The sequence below is a fragment of the Atractosteus spatula genome, chromosome 2 (genome assembly GCF_055471065.1).
Source record: "Atractosteus spatula isolate fAtrSpa1 chromosome 2, fAtrSpa1.hap1, whole genome shotgun sequence".
In the NCBI taxonomy this organism is placed as follows: Eukaryota; Metazoa; Chordata; class Actinopteri; order Semionotiformes; family Lepisosteidae; genus Atractosteus; species Atractosteus spatula.
Window position 1 is genome coordinate 37393479 of NC_142707.1, and position 17114 is coordinate 37410592.

At 35.4% G+C, this 17114-nt stretch overlaps 1 protein-coding gene across 1 annotated transcript in view; it reads left to right on the top strand.

The window, feature by feature from the left end:
• pak5 (p21 protein (Cdc42/Rac)-activated kinase 5) overlaps positions 1-17114 on the top strand; it is a 112287-nt gene that overhangs the window by 57085 nt on the left and 38088 nt on the right. The window contains exon 3 of the mRNA XM_088908693.1: positions 3073-3864. Within this exon, the coding sequence (XP_088764819.1) occupies positions 3073-3864 (792 nt within the window). The remainder of the gene's footprint in view (positions 1-3072; positions 3865-17114) is intronic.

The window sequence follows — 17114 nt, forward strand, 5'->3', positions numbered from 1 at the left end:
GTGAAAGTGCCCGTTCTGTGTTGGTGCTTGTAGATGGCTTGTGCAATGCCTCCCAGAACTCCAGGAAACCCAAACATCTAAAAAAATACACCTTGTTTTGCTGTTGCAGCTTGGGAGAAACAGGGAAATGGATATATTCTCCTGCACTCTTAACTATTTCTGCAGTTTCACCTTGCACTGCACATGATACTGCTGCCTTGACTAATGCCTGCACCGTAACCTACAGTTCATTGGAACAAGTCAATGGAATAAAATATTAGTGCTGCGGATAACCTTACTGCTACAGGTAAGTGGTTTGCGCTCCACATATCCCCTCCAAGGTCAGCCTGTAGCAGTCGGCAGACATTGGTGATTCTATATCTGTGTGCCAACAACATTCGAAATCAAGAGTGAATTGTCAACACTGTGTATGTGTATTTGTAATGTAATAAAATAATAAGGATTGAATATATTTACTTCGTTTCTGTTATAAATTCAAATAATTGTTTAAGAACACGTGTTATTACAACCTTTTTTTGTTATGGGAGATATTCAACAGACCATTTCCTGTCTTTGTCAATACCTATTTGAACATTGTTTTTATTATTATGAAAAAACTGACTGATTTTGTGATGTTATTAATTTGTGTTTGTGATTTACGTTCATAAATGTTTGTTTTTTCATTTGTAAATTAGACCAGTACGTTTATCTAGCTTCCATGACATATTCTGTATGGGCTCCAACATGTCCAACATGCTTTACTTTTTGAATGAAAACTAATTAGGAGTCTGGGTTTGCGTGGAATGTATGTGTCCACCACAGCCAGTATTTGTTTTTGACAGTTCAGATAATGCAAATACAGCACATAAAGGGTTAGAAATGCACTGTAAAATGTTTATTTTAAATAACCATGCTGTATTTCACATTTGCTTTTTTGTGACTGTGTGGCGATACCATTAGCGGAGTTTCTTTAATGCAGTGTTCCCTTTTGCAGCAAAAAGCCCCAGTGACTCATACTGTTCACATCAATCCTTTTAACATAGGGTGGGAGGTATGAGCAATGTGGTTTTTTGTTTTCAGCAAATTGAAAGTAGCTCTGTTTAAGTGTAATACTGTAAATGTCAAGTGTATTAATGCATTCCAATCAGCAACTGCTGTGCATTTTCTTCTTTTCAAGAACAGAAGCTGGGCTTCAGTTCATAATTCTTTATCTACAGTATGTGATTCACTTCAGTTACGAAGCCCAGATATATTGCCTGTTAGGTGAAAAAAAGATTTGCACTCTAAAGACAACATTTATCATGGAGTGACAGGTACCCAATAACATAATTAAATCCTAGGTTATATAATAAAAAAAATCACAGCAGACTGCATTACGAAAATAATAGAACCTTTTTTTTATTTTCTAAAGCATCCTTTCCACATTCATTGATATTCACACCAAAAAAACATGTTAAGTGAGCATTTGTACGTACAAACTCAACTTGTTATTTTTTACCATTTAGCCCCATAATGATGTGTATGACACCTTGTGATTTATGCAACAATAATATTTCATTTACTTTTGGACTGACAAAGTAAAATGACAGAGTGAATTATCATGCTCTACTGTCCCCAGTAAAACAGGCTACTCTGTCTCATCTTGGGCTGGGGGAACCCTGGATGTTTTTTTTTATGCAAGACTTTGGGCAGGAGTTTTTAAAGAAGTACAGTACATTTGAGGTTTGCCCACTCAAATTTCAGAAGCACCAAACATGCTTTATGTTATGCCTCTCAAATGGGCTAAAAATCAAATAGGAACAAGTAATGGTTAAGAGAACTCTTAAAAATGAAGATAAACAGCATTTTTGCTGTTAACCCTTCAAGCTTGAGTGTGAAAGAGTGAAAAAAAGCAGGAATATGAAGAAGGGAGTTTAATAAGGAGAACCAAAGAAAATATGTGTGAGAATGGGTTATGCAGGTGAGAAAATGTTCAAAGAAAATGAAAACTTGGGGATGAATGTGGAAATTTCACTGTTCCTCACAACACCCATCCCAGGATTTCTCCCTTTTGTCCAACTGTATATGAAACCTAATTATACAGTTAAAATTGTATTTAACAACTATTTCAGACTGGAGAATTAAACAGAGTGATATATTGTACATTTTATAAGTAAAGATGCCAGTCTTTCACATCCCCAAAACTACTTTTATTATTTCTGTGAATGTGACAGATTTCCATGACACCTTTTTAATCCTACCAAGCACAAGGTTGTATTTTACAGTATGTTCTGTTCTTATAGTTCCTATTTTGGTTGAAAGTGTATGAAAGATGAAAACTTTAATTTTAAAATGCATGTGTTCCATATATGCACAATTCAAAAGGAACTGTTTGCTATGTAAAGACTACATTTTTTGTTATGAGTACAGCTGGCTATAAAAGAAGACTGGAATGTTCTCTTCATAATTTGTTCTAACAGCAGTCATAATGATAGTATTTGGTTTTACCCAAGATTCTCCTGAATATTATTTACCTTATAAAACCAATCTATGCATAATATAATATAATATAATATAATATATATACAGTATATACACACTGTATATATGCTGTGTTACCTTACAAAAATCTGTGGAATACATTTTCTGGACAATCCACCTCCAAAGGCAAACAATATTAATTCCACAGCTCACAGGTGTCTACAGAGATGTCCACTACAAACACCAGTTGAAATAGGTCTACATGAACAATATGCCAAAATTCCCTCTTGAATTTTGGCCTGTCAGTCAATACTTTTAAACTCTTGTGACTGTTCATGCAGGTACACATTACTCCCGTTATGCATCTAAAACATACTCATCAGTAATCATGCCTCTTGTGAGAGTATTTACATCGACTTTCCTTCCCAAAGCACTGCACATTGAGTAAATGGTATGGTACTGTATAGATTATATTTAAAGATAATTTAATAAATGAATGATTGAAACAAACAAAAAAAAAGACGTTACTTTTTGACTAAAAAAAATAACTAATGGCACAGCAGAGGTAAATTTCTTGGTACAATCAAAATATTATTTCTTAGAAATTGAAACATCTCTATTTATTTTTTACAGACCATTGTAAGAGGAAACAGAACTCAGAAGGATTCCTCCATCAATGGCTTGCTGGAAGAGTTTGACAGCATTTCAGTCACACGGTCAAACTCTTTACGAAAAGAAAGCCCTCCTGCCTCACACAAGCCAAACTCCAACCACACTTCACAGCAGCCGGAGGAGAACGGCTTCAGCCATCACTACTCCAGGTACTCCTGTGACCTGGACAGCTGGAAAGACTTTCCTGGGGAGACCTATAAAGACAAGGGTAGCTTTGAAGGGGAATGGGGGAAACATTACCGAACAGCAAAGCAAAACGGGCACACAGCTAGAACAAGAGGAGTGGACCCTTTCTATCCTGATGCGATGCCCCAGAAATCAGATTTCTCCAAGTTGCCTCCAGATTATCACACCTACTTGGAGACCAAGGTCAGGTCCGGGGAAAGTGCTGGGCCCAGCAGGGACTACTACAGGGTTTCTTCTGGGAGTTCTGCACATGAGTACAGGGAGCAACCTCAAGGCACACCCTCGAGGTCCTCAATACACAGCGAACGAATTGACTACTCAGATAGTGACTGGGGGTATGGAACCCCAAGAGAAGATTACGAAAAGCGACCAAAGTCATCCTATGTCACCCAGACCAGTCCGCAACCAGCCATAAGACAGCGATCCAGATCAGGCTCTGGACTCCAGGAACCAAACTTGCCATATGGAGTTAGCGCTTTCAAATCAACACAACAAGGTCATTCATACAGCTCATACACATATCCACGTCTCTCTGAAACTGTGACAGCCTCACCGGTAATTCCAAAGGTAAAGACAGGCATCTGTTCCTTTCTAACACTTCCTTTGAAGCCATGTTTTTCAACATATATGCTTTTTCCTTTTCATTTCACTTTTACAGGCTTATGTTTGTTTTTTTTTTTAATGAAATAGAAAATATGATGCATGTACAGTACATCAACCTGATGCTTTGGGGAAGTGAAATTTTCTTCTAGTACTTAGTAATTTTGCCTCTTAGGTAGAGCCCAATATTTGGCTTTAAAATGTAATATATCGTAGAGGGAAGTATGAAGCCCCTGCTGCACATTTAATCATGATCATTATGTTTGTTTCATAAATAATTTATATGATACTTTGTGATACTTTTGAGGTAATTAATCTTTTTTCTAATAACAGATCTCACCATTATTAGATTATTTGTTATGTGATATATGAAAATTAATATATTGACTTTTCAACTACATTCATTTCTATCTCTAGAAAAATAGTTTGTAGAGACAGTGGGTCTTCGAAGACTTCCACAAAAGATCGTTTATTTTACAAATACAAATGCTGATGCAGATGCGAACAATTTCTGCACCATTTGCAGTCAGTGAAACAAAATGTAGTTTTTGTGGAAAGAATATTCTGATTCATACACTTCATAAATAAAATTGTTTAAAAATTAAAATAAATAGCTATAGCAATGTATTTTAAAATGTCATGTTAAAATAGCTTTTAAATATACAGTATGATTTTATTATTTTAGATTATACTATATTTACATCTTTTTATTTTAAAACAAGTGCTATAATAAATATTTACACCTTTCTGTTTTAAACAGGTGCTGATTTCTTGACAGCAAGAGGAACATCCTCTTCATTCGTGTTACAAAAATAAATGCATTTAACAAATTTCATAATTTGTACTTTATATTGCATATATTATGTAAAAAAATAAGGAACAGTCATTCTAACTATTTTTTTCGGGTTTCACTGAGGCTATTCAGATTACCTATGATTTTTTTGTGATTGTTTTCCCTTTTAAAATACTATACAGTACATTGAATATCAATAATGTGTTGCACTGTACTGTATCTTTGTCCTTTTAAGGATAAGGCTTTAAAGGACATAAAAGATGCAGTGTATCAGCTTTATCTCCCCAATCAGATTGCTCACTATTCAGTCTATCCTATTTTAATGCAATGCAGTGTTGTGATGGATTTCATGTCAGTGCTTAATCTGCTCTGCAGCTCTGATCTTGAATAGGACTGCAAGGCTGTGATACAGACTGCTTAAGAAATGGAATTTGTTACAGGGGTCCAGTGAAAATCTATTAATGGAGCCTTAATATTAATGTGAGTGCCAGAGTTAATTAACACTAGTCTAACATTTGATTTACAGATCTGCAGCAGCAGTTACATACAGCAATTATTTGTGGGGTTGTCTTTCTTATACTGTAGTTCTTAATTCTTATTAGAATTTACTGCAACCTGTTTTTTATGAGTTAGTCAAATAGAAGCTTTAATAATTATAAGACAATTTCTAATTTCTAATTTAAAATATTTCTAAAACTATATAAACAATTCTAATAGAATAATAAGACTTATAGAAAATATATTTTGAAATATTGATTAAAATGCTTTCAATCCATCTTTAAAATCATATACTGTATATATAGTACAGAAAAAGAATGCGGTTCTTATCAGTGAGATCACTGGATAGAAAATAAAAGAAAGGAGTCTGCAAATTAAGCATGAACTGCTGTCACTTCATTTTGCAGCTAAGTTCCAGATCTTTTTTCTTTTTCTTCTGTGTTCTTTGCATTGGGCATTGCATTGTCTCTTGGGATCCATTCCTGATCCAGTGATTCCTTGATTCAGTCTTAATCTGTTTTTGCAAAATGTGTGGCCCATTGACATTTTATACCATCCACTTCTTCAGTGATATTGCAGATGTTTGTTTCCAGATGCATGGATCTTTTCAATGTGCGATCGTAGTTTTGTACCATTTTTGTGTCAATTCTTCTCGGAGTATTGCACAGCTTCTTCCTGATGCCCTCTGTCCATTCTACAAATAAGGTATACTACAAGTATATTGTGTCACTTTCATTTCTACACAATATGTAGTGAAAATGCATATCTCCCTGCAAATATGTTTGTAAAGAACATAACACATTTTACAGAAAACATTAGAACACAAAATGTTATCATCTCAGAACATTTTTACAGCATCAGTGACCACATCTTCCAGGAGAAAATTATACTTTGTCATAAGACTAGAAAATTGAACCCCAGTTTGATATTATTCATAGATGGAGAGAATGTAGCTAGGAAAGTAAAAATCAGCCAACCTGGATGCTTTTGCTGAAGAGATGAAGACCATGTACAGCACATTTCTTGTGATCTGCATTTTTGTCAGACAGTCCAACTCTTATGCACTCTTATGCAGACAAAGTGCAAGTGAAATACCTATAGCTTCAAAGGTACAAGAGGATGGGTACAGCTCTTATTAATAACACCGTAAGCTCACAGGCACCTGGCAAGCCGCAGAAACTCACTGTCACTATAGCTAGCCAAGGATACTCTAGTTGCCTCAAACCACTGGCAGGAGAATCCTGATCACACATGCCTAATAATGAACAGTAGCTCAGACAGTAACCAGATATCACTCGTTGCTATCAGGAGTATAGTGTTCATCACATGGGCACCTTTACTGGCTAAACCATTTGGGAGGCCACGGGGAAGCAGTTGAAATGAAGGTGCATGATGAGAGAGAGAGTCTTTATTATCCCCGAGGGGGCAAATTGTTTTACAACAGCAGTGTTGGTGTATAGATGGACAGAAGAAAAAAACACAACAGGAACAACAATATACATACATATTTGTATAGAAAGTCAAGTGTTAAGTAACAATATGGCTACAAGTATGAATGAGAACTTAAATCTGTTGGTTTTGGTGTTGGGGAGTCGGTATGTGCTTTCTGATGGGAGTAACTGGAAATTATTAAACAAGGGGTGTGAAGGATCATCACAGATGGATTTTGCTTTACGCAACACATGTGTATGATAGATGGAGGAGAGGGCTGGAAGATCAGCACCAATGACCTTCTGACATATTTTCACAAGACTGCCCAGTTTTTTGTTGCCTCTCAGATTCAGGTTGCCAAACCAGAAGATCAAGGTAAAAGTTCGAACAGATTTAAGGAAAGACCGATAGAACAAAATCAACAATGAATCATCAACCTTAAAATACTTAAGCTTCCTTAAGAAAAAGAAAGCTGTTGTCCTTTTTTGAGGCTCAGGTCAGTATTGGCTTTGAAATATAGCCTGGAGTCCAGAACTGTCCCCAGGTACTTGTATTGTTCTACTAGCTCCACTGAATCTCCCCTAATGTACAGTAGGTTAGGGTGGGAGTGTGGGTGTTTTTCCTGAAGTCCATTATCATGTTTTTAGTCTTGGACGCATTTAGCTTGAGGAAGTTTTGTTCACACCAGGAGTCAAACTCATCAACGGTTGGTCCGTGGCTCCACTCGTTTGTTTACAGAGGGCTAACAATGACAGAGTCGTCTGCAAATTTAATTATGTGTTTTGAGTGGTGATAGCTCATTCAGTCATTTGTGTATAGGACAAAGAGCTAGGGTGACAATACACATCCTTGGGGGGCCCAGTAGAGGAATTCTTTTTGTTCGATAAAACATTGTTGACTCTCACCATCTAGGTGTTGTCTGTTAGGACAGTGGTTCTCAAACTTTTTGGACCAAGTACCACCCCTGATCAAACCAAAGCATCCAAGTACTACCTACAAGTCATCTTCTCATAGGAATCCCAGAAATTCTCAATGACCAACATGACCGCGTGTGTGCGCACACACTCACACACACACACATATAATACATATTATAATAATAAACTTTATTTGATATAGCGCATTTAAAGGTGGCTTCTCAAAGCCCTTTACAGAAAAAAAACAGGAACAACAACAAATAAAAATAAACAATAAAAAAGCACCATTTCAGTGAGAGGGGTTAGCCTATTTAGTCGAGCAAAGCAGATGTGAATTCATTTTTTGAGCCTTGATACAATTCACAACAGAGTCTAACAGATTTTAAATCGTCATGCATTTTCTTGACGGCAAAGGTCTCGCGGTGGATGTTGCAATGCGTCCATTCATTTCTGCAGCAACCTCTCTAATTCGTGCAACTACACCGCTGTGTCAGCTTGTCATCGCTCTAGCACCGTCTGTACAAACTCAGACGCATTTTATCCAGTTGATGCCATTCTCTTCGATAACTTCATTCAGAAGCTGAAATATGTGCTCTCCTGTAGTTCCTGTTGGTAGCGGTTTACAGAACAGAAAGTCCTCATGGGACGTACCCTCAAACTCGTATCTAACGTAAACGAGCGAATTGGCCAAATCGACTACAGACTCATCTAATTGCAGTGAAAAGCATCTGCTCATCTTAACGCGCTCTACCAGTGTACTTTTGATGTCATCCGCCATTTCAATAATTCTATGAGTGACTGTGTCTTTCAGAGGGTGCAGCAGGTCGAGCTGTTTAGCAGCTTTTTCTCCACACATAATACGTGTCAGCTCTTTTGCCAACGGTAAATAAGGTTCTTCAAAAATAGTGTGGGGCTTACCTGCTTTAGCAATCCGCAAGCTTGCATTTTTCCCCGTTTCTGTTTCAGGAGTCTGTCTCAGAAGTTAAAAGAAGTTTTTATTTCATGCCCATGGGAGCAAAACACAAAGACGCTCGGTGTATTTTTCTCAAATTAACCTAGAACAGTTCTTAAATATTTTTCTGTTATCTATCACGCTTTCCTGTGCTCACAAGATTACCAGCATTCCTAGCACGCGTTTCTATGCATTCCTGTGTTTACAACATTGCCATTGTTCCAAAATCACACACATTCTCCTACCTCTCTATTTGCTGGAGATAAGTTTTTTTAAATACAATTGGTCACTTACCTTCATAGCACGCATTCCTATAGAATGGAATAGAATTACATTGTAGCTCCGTGTCCACTCAAGTATTAGTGCGTGCTGTATCGTAGTACATAGGCTGCGTATTCGACACGTCTTAAAATAGAAAATATGAAAACCCGTCCCGATTTTTCAGCGCACACAACAAAGTTCCAGGGTCATATGGCGTACTAGCTGGCGGCGCTCCGCATACCACTGCTGGTACGGGTACCACAGTTTGAGAACCACTGTGTTAGGAAATCATAACCCAGCTGACGAGATTGAGATCCAGACCAAAGATGATGCAGCTTTAAATCATTAAGATGTTACATATTCTTGAAGTACAGTGCCTTGCCTTGCAAAAGTATTCAGACCCATGTACACTTTTCATTTTTTCTTGCTTTGAAGCTTGCAGTAATCACAATCTGAAGCATGAAATTAATATTTGTTATATACACAACCTACATCTACATATTCAAAGCAAAATATAAAAAAGTTTAAAAAAAGGTAATGAATATGAAAAAAACATTGAGAAGCAATGAGTGCACAAGTATTTAAATCCTATGCTGTTGTAATTCTAAATTAATTTAGAAGCACAAAATTACCTTAAATTGCCACAAAATTAGTTGAGTGGCCTGTGTGTATGTGCAAAATTAATGATTCACATGATATCAGAATAAATATCCTTTTCTCTGTAAGGCCCCTCTGTCAGATGAATTTCAAGCAAAGATTCAACCACGGAAACTTCGGAGATTAAAAAAGAAACTCATGAATTAAATTGTATAAAGGCACAGATCAATATAATAGTATAAAAACATTTCAAAGACACTGAATATCTCGGTGAGAATGGTGAAATCAATCATTGTAGTAGAATGCACCCAGGCGCCATCTAGATTGGGCTGTCCCTTCCACCTGAGCAGACAAGTGTGTATGAAACTGGTTAGGAATGCCACTGGGAGGCCATTGGTAATTTTGAAAGAGTTAGAGAATTCATTGGGATTGATTGGGAGAAAATATCTATGGGTTAACAACATCCCAGTCACTCCACAAATGGGGATTGTATGGAAGGGGAAAAAAAATCTCAGATCCCAAATGAGGTTTGCAAAAAACCTTCTTACACTTGGTAACATATGAGAGCCCAAATTCTCTTGCTTTTTAATGTTTATTTTTCCTTCAACAATACAAAGGTCACCATTGCTTAGGAAAGAAAAACAAGCCCATCCCATTATACAACCTCAAGTATGTTTCACACTTGGTATAAGAATCCTTTCTTAACATCCTCCTTTCTCTTCCCCTAAACATATTTTGCATTCTTTTTGGAAAACTTTTCTTTTTGGATTTGTCAGACCATAGATAATGGTTGAATGATTATTCCTGCCTTTTCAAATATTCCAGGAAAACAGTTGCTTTGTGTATTGTTTTTATTAATGATTTTCATATCACTTTTCATTTATGGACCTTCATTGTAACATATTTTTGCAGTAATTGCAGGGATTTTGTGGAGCTGTTCAAATGATTCCTTTAAATTTTGTACAAGTCTTGCTTGGTTTTCCAGTCTTGGAGTGAAAAGCATCTGTTCCTCTTTTTCTGTGCTTGCAACTAATAGCATATGCATATCTTTTCAGTAAACCAAGTAATTCTCCTACTTTTCTAGCCATATCTCCTTCTTTTAGTCTTAAGGCTAGTTTAGTCTTCAGTCAGGCAGATTGAGATTATTCCTGTGATCTTTATTTTTTAACCATTTTTGTTGCTTTTTGAATCAAACAAGAAATCTATTTATGTTTCAGCCCCTAATGATGATCTGTCATGGAATATATAGTTGTGATGGTTTTCAGTCATGATTATTATCAATAATTAGCAACAAAAAGTTTTCACATGAAACATACTTATTACAAAATCAGTTAGCAATTTTTCTCCGCCTTGATTTGTCTTTTAATAGAATACCTGGAATTTATACAGTACAGAATTTACACAATCTTTTTGCTTTTGTTTCTTTTATATTTTATATATATAAAATATATATATTTATATATTATATTTTATATTTTATATTTTAGTCTGATGTCCTCCCTTAGCTGAACAATCTTGAATGTTTAATGTCTCTTTATTATCTTTTATTATTTTATTATCTGCCTTTATGGTTCTTTTGTTCCCAATTTGTCAGCTTCCCCTAAACATTTAAAACTTTAAGTATTATACTTCTGCCAAATGTATTTCATTTGGAAAGTCAATTTAAGCAATTCTGATGGTGAGAATTACTCCTTCCACAAAATCAAAAAACATACTTGTAGATTAATTGCCCTCTGGGAAAGTTTGCCCTTTGTATGAGTGTGTGGGTGTCTGTATTTGTATCTGTGCGTCTGCTCAGGACTGGCTTCCTGTCCATGGTGTACCCTGCCTTGCACCCTTGCTTGCTGGGATACACTCTGATTCCCCTATTATATTGGATCATATCGGATTTGTAGTGTAGTGAATTTTTAATTTACTGTAACAATCAGAAATTGTAAAGATAAATTGCAACAGTACTTGATGACTGTTAGGACTCCATCAAACACAATAATTTACAGTCTCACACACAGATCCTAAATAAACAATATGTAATTTATTGATAACAGCAAAACATGTATAACAAACAACAAATGCAATATAATATATTTGTAAAATGATCTGCTGTAATGCAAAAGGCTGATCATTCACTCAGGGATGACAAAGATCAGAGTTCCTTTAGAGGGAAAAATACAGATTGACTGTACTGTGTTGTGGTCTAGCTCATAGTTTTGATCAGTCTTATATAATTAAATATGATTAATTTAATTTATATTCTCAGATACAAGTAAATAACCATTTACTACATGAACTAAACATTGGCATAATAGTTCAAATTTAGAGAATTTGAATGTGAAAAAATAGGTTTTATACTCAAAGACCTGTCATCAATAAATCTTTGATGAGTTAAACAAATCTACTGAAGAGACTGAGCTGGCTGGATTTGTTAATGGTCCAGCTTGGCAGCTGTTCAGTTCTGGCAGCATCCCAGTGCCAGAGAGGAGTGAGAGCTTTGCCTTGTGTTATGCTTGGCAGCTAGTTTTGACAGTCATGCAGCTCTGCAAAAGTTATGCATGGCTGAATTTCGGTCTGGAAATAATAAAAGCAATCTATGCAGTTTGTCTTCTGGCAGTTAGATAGATAGGTGGGAAGAACTTGGTGCTAAATATGCTTGGATATTCAGGATGTCAACACTAAGAGTCCAGTCCTATTTCATTGATCAAGTGAAAATAACATAGTCGTTTCACAAAAACAAGATTTTATTCTGTTTTAGAAACAATATCTTTGGCAGAATTCAGCACTTTACTGATTCACTCTTTCAGTTTGGCATCTTGTAGAAATGTTTAAGTCCTGACTTGGACTTTTTGCAGTCACGTTGTTGGAAAAGTCACATTGCCAGTTTAACTGAAGAGAGGTGAGGAGACAGTGAGTTAACCAACAAAAATGAGTTGGGTTTCTCACTTTTAATGTATGACATCACAACTTGGTGATTGGCTAAGATACTATCAGGTATACAGTAGTTCTGGTAACAATCCTGCAAACCCCTCATTGGTGGATCTTCCTTTTGGGTGATGAACGCTAATCTTGGACCTCTGTTTTGGGAAGAAAACAGACTACAGACTTCATAGAGTCAGTCTGCCCTACATATACCTGTAATTACACCGTTCAGCTTTGATATAGATTTACAGTGTCTCTTATCGGAGGCATATTAGCACATTCACACAGAGAGGTACCAAGCTGCTTGGTTAAGGAACACAAAGTTGATTAGAAATCTTTAATAATACTTAATAATGAGATTTATAATAGGCCTTGCTGCTACAGGTATATGTCCATGTAGAATGCTACTGAAATACAAGTTTACCTGGCACGCAGGGTGGGACTAATTTATTCTGGACAAATAAACATGATATATTTGGTATTCCTTGATGACTGCTTTCCCAAATTTTCTACCCATTTTGCTTTTTATTTTTATAAGTATTATGTGGCAGATCTTTATGCAGTAGAATTCCACATGAGAGGACCTTAGTAAAAATGAACCCCCTTTCTTACGGGAAAATATGGAACTGGTCCTGACGCTGCTCCAACTGTGGTGTAATAAACTTCCCAGTCCTTATTTATTCTGAAACCTACAGAACTATTTGTTTTCCGCACTTCTTTTAACCTTTACCTTAATGGGACTTTTAGCATTAATGCTGTTTCAATAAAGCATTGGCACTTTGGAGAGTGAACTTATTTGAGTTACCTAAAATTTAGCTACCTCTTGTCTTAACCCAAGCCAACAGGACACTGAGTCTAATTTAATTCAATAGACTATAGACATCTGATTAAGGGATGTATCAAACTGAATAACTGGAAATTATTAAATGTGTCAGCATATAACGATATCATTATTTGAACTAACTGGCTTCTGTAATGTACAGTACACCATATATTGCATAGAACTGTACTTATAGAAGCTTTTTCTTGCAAATTAATTGATTGTGAATGTACAGTATGTCACTGTTCAGTCTCATGCAGTTTCTGTCAGTGTTCAGTAAAATACTGATCCAGTCTCACCTTTGTCACAGGTAAAGGTATAGAAATAATAGATATAATTTAATAGAATACTTAGAGAACATGGACATTTTAGGAGTTAGAGAACATGGGTTTAGAAAAGAAAGATCTTGTCTAAGTTACTTGCTAGAATTCTCCTAGCAGTCAACAAATCTTAAGATTAGAAAATTAAAGCTTATTACATATTTATATGTGTTTTCTTTCTTTTCTTTTCAGCATGGAATAAACCTATTGTTCCTTTGCAGCCTACGCATCCTGACGCAGCTACCCATCTGACATATTTATATGTCATTATCAAAGTCTCTCATAAAAAGTTGATTTTCAAATTAGAAGTGTAGGAATGCAAGATGGTGTTTAGAAATGGATCTACTGTATAACTGGTCAATGAACAAGAAACAGCCTATTATCTTAAGGACGTAATCTTGGAATTTGAACAATCTGGATTTTGGTATTGTTTGGCAAACTAGTCAACTTTGCTGATGATATTAAAAGAGTTTGACTGGCAAATACATAAATAACACCAACTGATTTACAAAAAGACTCAGACAAAATAATGGCACATACTTAGTGTTATGTTCCAGTGTGTGGTCTGTGTGTTTTTTCTGTTATGTCCACACTGCTGACCCTTGATTGTTCTCCCTTCCCCATTGGCCCACCATCACACCACTGTTTCAGTATGATGTCATCATCAATTAGCTCTCAGCCAATCAGAGAACATTTTATTCAGGATATAACATGGAGGTTTTCTGAAGGAAGAGGCCTTTCGTTTGACTTTGGTCCCGTTTGGTCCCGTTTGGTTTCGTTTCGCTTTTGGTTATTGCTTCGGCTTTGTTGGTTTGTTTTGTTTTGCTTGTGTGTGTATTTTCGTATAGCTTTGGCTTTGTGGTTTCTGTTAGTTTCTTTGTACTTTTGTTTGTTTGTGTGTTCATCCTTGTTTTGCCATTACCTTGCCCTAACGTGTTACATGTTCAACTTTTGTGTTCTTTTGTACCCTGCTCCTGTTGATTACTCTTGTTTTTCCTTATTTGTATTCCTGGTTCACTTGTGTTTTTGTGTGAACTTTTGTGTATAAGGTTAGTTTAGGTTGTTGGGTACACTTTACACACTTAGTTGATTTTGTATTAGTAACACTAGTTTAGTACGGGTGAGTGCCATTGGTCTTGTATGGTTTAGGGTAGTCAGTGGAGGTTAGTTAAGGTGTTGAAGACGCCGAAGACCGTGTGTTTTGGGTTTTCTTTTGTAGTCAGATTAGCTTTCCCTCACTTTCCTAGCCAGCTCCATTTTGTTTGTTATTTTCTTTCCTTTGGCACCACTCTAGTTCCTTACCCTTGTTATCATGCTTCGTAGTCCCTCACCAAAACCCACCTGCTTCCAAAAGAATTATCCTAAATGTTACACCCCTTTACCCCTAGACACTTGGGGTCATAACACTTAGCAAATAAAATTCAACATAAGTGATAATTGCAAAAGGATCAGGTAGAAATAAAAAATACATGATTATTTTGGGGATGCAGAAAGTTACACACAAAAGGGATTTGAGTGTTCTTGTAGATCTTCTATCCTTATCAAGACATTGCAGGTAAGCAATAAAAAACAATGTTTGAGTTTCAAAAAATGTGTGCAGGACTTTCTTATGTTCTTATTTTGTTGTAGTCAGGCACCTAAGCGCAGCTAACAGAAAGACACAGATGATTATAAATAACATAAGATGCAGTATTTCCTTTATGGGTTTTTTTTATCTTGATCAATGTACAAAACACAATTTTATTCTTTTGTTTAATTATTATGTTACTTTCTTGTATACATATATATTTATATAATATATATATATACAGTACACACACTCATTTTTATTAATTCCATGTAGTATTTATGGGATGTCTGTTTAAAAGTTTAATGTAACCCACCTTTCAATGTTTTATCTGGAAGGCATTTTTTAGAACAGTATTTCTATTACAGTTTTGCTTTTGAAATGTATAATACTATACAGTATATATCACATAACACCAAAACCCCATATAAAGTGCATCAGATCAAAGGTTCAAAGGTTCTAGTAAGGAAAAAATAAAAAGCAACTTTCTTGACATATAAGAAGGATGTATCTTGAAGCAATAGATTTCTGCATTAAAAAATGTGTGCACTAAATAAACACACAATAAAAGGGTACACTGTACAGCAGAAGGACTTTCTTTGATGCCCTAACTATTTATGGTCATTAAAGCTCCCATGGCACTATTTGAAAAACGTATAAAAAAATAAAAACCAAATTTATCCTTGCTAAATGCCATTTCAGGTTTTCTCAGTTTAACCTACCTGAATTCCCTCCTCAGTGGAACCAGTGAAGTCATTTTTCACTTGTCCACCATATGTCCTAGTAAGGCACTGGTGCAGAATCTCTGCCAGGTGCTTTACAAGTATGTGGTGCACTTCTGTAGTAGGTGAAGTGCCCCCTGTGAAATACATAAATAACCATCATTTTTTACAAGCAGGGTCTATGTTGGTACACAAAAGGTTTCCTTGTACTTTACTTTAAAAGCTTCTTTATTAGAGAGGTTCTTGAGAGGTGACACGGCATGGAAAATTCTAAATGAAAATATACTCACATTCTTTGTTGAAATAGAATATAAATTATGTACCTTTATGAGAAAAATATGAGTATGAGTATGCATTATGGAAGAATAGTAATATTTATGTCTGCCGCAAGTACAAAATTGATTGAATAATAACTTATTCTCACAACTTGGTCTGTGATTTGTGCTTCTATCAGGTGCCTGATTCACTGTTCGAAATATTTACTTTTTGGTACACATACACAATAACACAGCCAAAGTAGAAATGTGACACAAATTATATTCATTTGTATGTTCGTTAGAGATTTGATTAAGGAAAATAACATTACCTTAAAAGTTAATACAATTAAAAACCTCAAAATATAAGACATCAAAATTGCAAATTGTAAAGCCAAAAGAATAATGTTTTCACATAAAAGACAGTACAAATACCTATTACATACAGTAGTCAATATTGTCATTATACTGTAGTACTGTCTTTTTAATTCTAGGTAGATTTTTTCATTTTGGTTAAACTACATTTCCCTGAAACCAAAGCTCTTGCTTACCTTTGAGGGTAGAGTAGAGTAGGTTGCGAGCTCAGAGTGTAATAAATGAACTGAAAATGTATTTTTCTTAATTTAAAATCAAAGCAAGTGTGAAGGGCAGGAGACGGAGAAGCCAGCATATCACTTGCAAATGGATACAGGTTTTACAGAAAAAACATTATTTATATAGAATTAAAATAGTTTTCTTTTTATATAATGCTTTTCATAAATACAAGACTGAAAAGCAGCAATCAAAACCACTTCTTTTTTTGGATAATTTAGCTGTTGTTATAAATTACATAAATAAATTACAGTCACATATTTACAGTATATATTTTAGTGCTTTTTTAGTTTAAAAAAGGTATTTGATTTTTTTATTATGAATGAGTGCAGAAGATATGTTTTCATTTATACAGCATTTAAAAAAAATCCTAACTGAATATATGTAGTGTTTTGCTTTTTTAACAAAACTGTCTTAAAAGTTTCATCATCTACTGTAGTTTTTTTAATCCCACTTTTTTAGCACAAGGCATTGCAAATTAAGATCCTAAATTCATTGCAAATTTAATAAATTTGTTGACTTTCACTGTAGTGTTTCTATGAAGCAAGGCACTCTCTGATTACATACAGATTGCAGGTCAG